A 4,249-nucleotide genomic window follows, 5' to 3' on the forward strand; every position below is an offset into this window, starting at 1 on the left:
GTGTGTGGGTGGGCGGGCGGGTGGGCGGGCGTGGGCGTGTGTGTGTGTTAATTTTTCTCTCTGTTTCTGCTCTTGTACAGGCAATTGAGCAACCAGTGCGAACAAACCAAATACCCCGTCAGATTCCTGAGCAGTCATTCTTTACAAAGCCTATTCCTGGCATAGTAATGGGTGGTATCCTGCCCTTCGGGTGCATCTTCATCCAACTTTTCTTCATTCTCAATAGCATTTGGTAAGAAGAGAGGAACGCTGTCTTTTCTGATTGGTCTGGAATTTCATTTTTGAGCTTGCACTCTTTTTTGAAAGGAGGAGTCACACGTTGCCTCTTATTTATTTAGGTCTCATCAGATGTACTACATGTTCGGCTTCCTGTTCCTGGTTTTCATTATTCTACTCATCACATGCTCTGAGGCCACAGTTCTGCTCTGCTACTTCCATCTATGTGCTGAGGTACCTGAATGTTTAGATAAATATGTCTCATTTATCAATCGTGCGTCTGCAATAAATAAATAAATAAATAAATAAATAAATTTCTTAATAATAATAATAAATTCTGAGTAGGAGCAGATACTATAATGGTCATATCAAGTCCTACTAAAAAAGGAAAAACGCAAATATCGTAAGTGTCTTTCTCTAGAGCTTGCCTTTTGAATATATTAGTTATTTAGTTGCACAGCCCTGACTTCATGTCATGCTAATAATGTATTTGTACAGGGTAATTTCAGTTGACTTATCCTAATGTCATCTTTTGTAATGTTTGTCCAGGACTACCACTGGTGGTGGCGTTCCTTCCTGACCAGCGGCTTCACAGCAGTCTATCTGTTTGTCTACGCTGTGCATTACTTCTTCTCAAAGCTACAAATAATTGGAGCTGCCAGCACCATCCTCTACTTTGGATACACTATGATCATGGTCCTCATCTTTTTTCTCTTTACAGGTGAGGCTTTGAGATAACTGACATGTAAGCTCTTTAAGCAGCCACAACCATTTCCTGCTTGTCCTGACACATTGCGATGATAAATACATAGCATATAGTAATGTTTCTTTTATTGAAGAGCTCAGATCATCTTTATACATTATATACCAAAAATATTTTCACGTCCTAATTGTTTTATGACTAGAGAGTAAGCTCCAATAATTTATTGCATGACTGGCAGAAAGGTTTGTGTAGTTTGTAGGTGGGAACACCATTGTCTTTGTTTGCTCAGTGGTTCAACTGCATTGTGTAGATTCAGGACCTCCCATCATGTACCGATAACATTATGCACCAAGAAGCAGTGCACATTTTTTTTTCTTCTCCTCTTGATATTTAGTTAAAGCCAGTCCTTGGCCTTTTTATTTCTATTATAGCATGTGCAGAGACAGTGCGTCAGATGAAGTTGAGAACACTTATTTGGATTGTCATTTTTATTCCTTGGTGCCAACAATGTCTCAGGAACTCCTGTAAGGAATTTCTTCAAATTTGGCACAAACGTCCACTTGGATTCGAGGACGAACTGATTAGATTTTGATGGTCAAAGTCACTGTGACCTCCCATAATACATTGTTGGCCATAACTTAAGAATTCATAGCAAATTCTACAAAATTCTCTCGTGTTTCAGTTGTAAAAATAAGTCCAAACCTATTTATCCTATTTACATTTTATTTATTTTAGAACATTTTGCAAAGCGCATAAAATAAAACCCCTACCTCTCTCACATCCCTACAACCTCTAGAGAACGCCTTTGTTTCAGAGAAAGTGTAACCACGCCGCGACTGCTTTTGGCTTGCCATTATATTGCAGCAAACGTTGTCTGCGTGGAGTTTTGAAAAGTGTAACCACACATGCAACCTCTTTATTGGCCTTGTATATGCCCTGACTCAATGTGACTTGAACAAGCTGCAGAGGCGACGTAGTCTCGCTGGGTTTTACACCCCACCTCTGCCACACCTTGTCACTTAACTGAAGCATTAAAACAAGTTCATACTGTGATGGTTAAACCTTGTAATTAATCAAATCATACTGTATTTGTAACACGAGGTGTGTGTGTGTGTGTGTGTGTGTGTGTGTGTGTGTGTGTGTGTGTGTGTGTGTGTGTGTGTGTGTGTGGTGTGTGTGTGTGTGTGTGTGTGTGTGTGTGTGTGTGTGTGTGTGTGTGTGTGTGTGTGTGTGTGTGTGTGTGTGTGTGTGTGTGTGTGTGTGTGTGTGTGTGTGTGTGTGTGTGTGTGTGTGTGTGTGTGGTGTGTGTGTGTGTGGTGTGTGTGTGGTGTGTGTGTGTGTGTGTGTGTGTGTGTGTGTGTGTGTGTGTGTGTGTGTGTGTGTTCGCTCGTTCCGCCTATAAAGTACACTTAAAGCCTTTTTTTATTAAATTCCTTCAGTCTTCACTACATACATTATGAGTCTGGACAGACTTGGATGTTATCTGCAACATGACTGGTTGGCAATGGTGATAATTCTAGATAAAGTTTAATGAAAGGCAGAGAGACCGTGGGAAATTACACTAGAATGATCAAAATCCCTCAGGGTCCGATCTAGTTTTTCAGACTTATTTGGGTCAGTTTTCCTGTCTGTGATGTGCTGTTTGACAAGCCAGAGCCTAGTTTTATCAGGGAGTTTCTTTTTTATGTTATCCCTTTCTGTATATTAAAAGATACAGGCACCACTTTTACTCTTTGCAATGAATGATAAAAAAAAAGAAGTTTATATGCACTCAGGATTCCTGACCACAGCTGTGATGTCAATTTCTGTTCTTTTTTGAAGAAACTCTTCTGTGCAGGTGCGTTGGAAAATAACATCAAATAAGCACAAAGGAAGAAAAAATCCCGCACTCTGCTCTTAGCATCATCGTTTATTTACCACCATATTCAACTAACCTCCCTCCGGACCTTCATCAAGAGTATTTGAAATGACAAACACAACCGGGCTGAACATTTTTTTGCCCCTCACATTCTGTTCTTGCACCAGCCATGTGATTAAGGTTGTGCAGATTTATGCACCACACACATTATCACAAAGCTAGGATGAACAGAACATTGTTGCTGCTTTTGTCTCTACATAAAAAGAGACAACGATTGACACAGGTTGACATGGTAACAGCACTCTCCGGCCCTGTCCAGTTCTCATGCACACCCACTCAGATGAGACTAGGGGTGTGTGGGGAAAAAAGGATAATATATAGGACTAGATAACAGCCTAGTCTTTATGTCAGCCAGAAGTAAACTGCTCACCATAATGTCAGATGATGACATTTTCTCTGGTGTTGTACTGTCATTAGGCCAGATAAAAAGTTAGCCTGTAGCCCTGCTTGACACTATCTTAAGACAGAGCTGTAAGTAGCAAGGGGACAAGATGTCAGAAGATTATCACTAAGAAATAATCCAAGGATTCAAGGAAAAGATGATCAGTTTCCCTCCTTGCTCCCAGTTTTGATCTAAATAATCCTAAGCTCTCTCATTCCCCATCCTTAAGTTTGATTTTCTTTTTTTTTCTTTTTTCACCTCGTCTCAACTTTGATCACAATTTAATTTGGGTTTGGGCTGCGTGGCCCCTGTTGAGCAGGCAGATAGGACTTTATACTCCCTTGAATTGATCCAGGATTTTGACCAATCTGGCTTCTCACCATTGGGCGAGTATATGCTCTTTCTCTGACAAAATGAAGTGCTGGTGTTGTTGCTGTCTTGTGGAGATTGCAGTCCCAACTGTCAAGTTATTTTTTTTTTTAACTTTAGTGGATAAAATTTGGTTTCGCTGCAAAGGCAAACTGGCGGTACGATTGGAAACATTTATTTTTTTTTGGTCTGTGCTTGTTAAGTACATTAATTTCAAGACCTTTTTGCCTTTTGTTAATGTTGTGCTTTACTCATTTTTGTTTCCAGCAGATTTCCAAAGGCAGCTAGTCACTCATGGGTGTTTTTAAGTTTGGGTTGTGTGTCTTTTGTGATATTTATCAAATTCTTCCTCTGACCTGTCTTTTCTCCTCAGGTACAATTGGCTTCTTCGCCTGTTTCTGGTTTGTAAATAAGATCTACAGTGTAGTCAAGGTGGACTAGAGGACTGACTCCTTCGTGTCGCAGTACTGGCCTCCTCGGGGCTGGCTGGGTGATAAAGTGGTCTGAATGGCCCTGAACTGAAACCATCACTTATCATAGAAAAGACCCGAAGAGCAGAGCCCGTCCTCTTTTGTGCTTGAAACCTATGTTGCTATTGGTTTCTTTTTTTCTATATATATATATATATATATATATATATATATATATATATATATATATA

At 40.0% G+C, this 4,249-nt stretch overlaps 1 protein-coding gene across 3 annotated transcripts in view; it reads left to right on the plus strand.

The window, feature by feature from the left end:
* tm9sf5 (transmembrane 9 superfamily protein member 5) overlaps positions 1–4,249 on the plus strand; it is an 11,063-nt gene that overhangs the window by 6,013 nt on the left and 801 nt on the right. For 2 of the 3 annotated variants that reach the window (XM_032528371.1, XM_032528373.1), the window contains 4 exons: positions 81–232; positions 339–450; positions 766–937; positions 3,962–4,224. In XM_032528371.1, coding sequence (XP_032384262.1) covers positions 81–232; positions 339–450; positions 766–937; positions 3,962–4,029 — 504 coding nt within the window. In that variant the 3' untranslated portion in view covers positions 4,030–4,224. Of the gene's footprint in view, positions 1–80; positions 233–338; positions 451–765; positions 938–3,961; positions 4,235–4,249 lie in introns of all 3 variants that reach the window. The other variant, XM_032528372.1, reaches the window with a different exon arrangement.

Source organism: Etheostoma spectabile, chromosome 10, assembly GCF_008692095.1.
Source record: "Etheostoma spectabile isolate EspeVRDwgs_2016 chromosome 10, UIUC_Espe_1.0, whole genome shotgun sequence".
Lineage (NCBI taxonomy): Eukaryota > Metazoa > Chordata > Actinopteri > Perciformes > Percidae > Etheostoma > Etheostoma spectabile.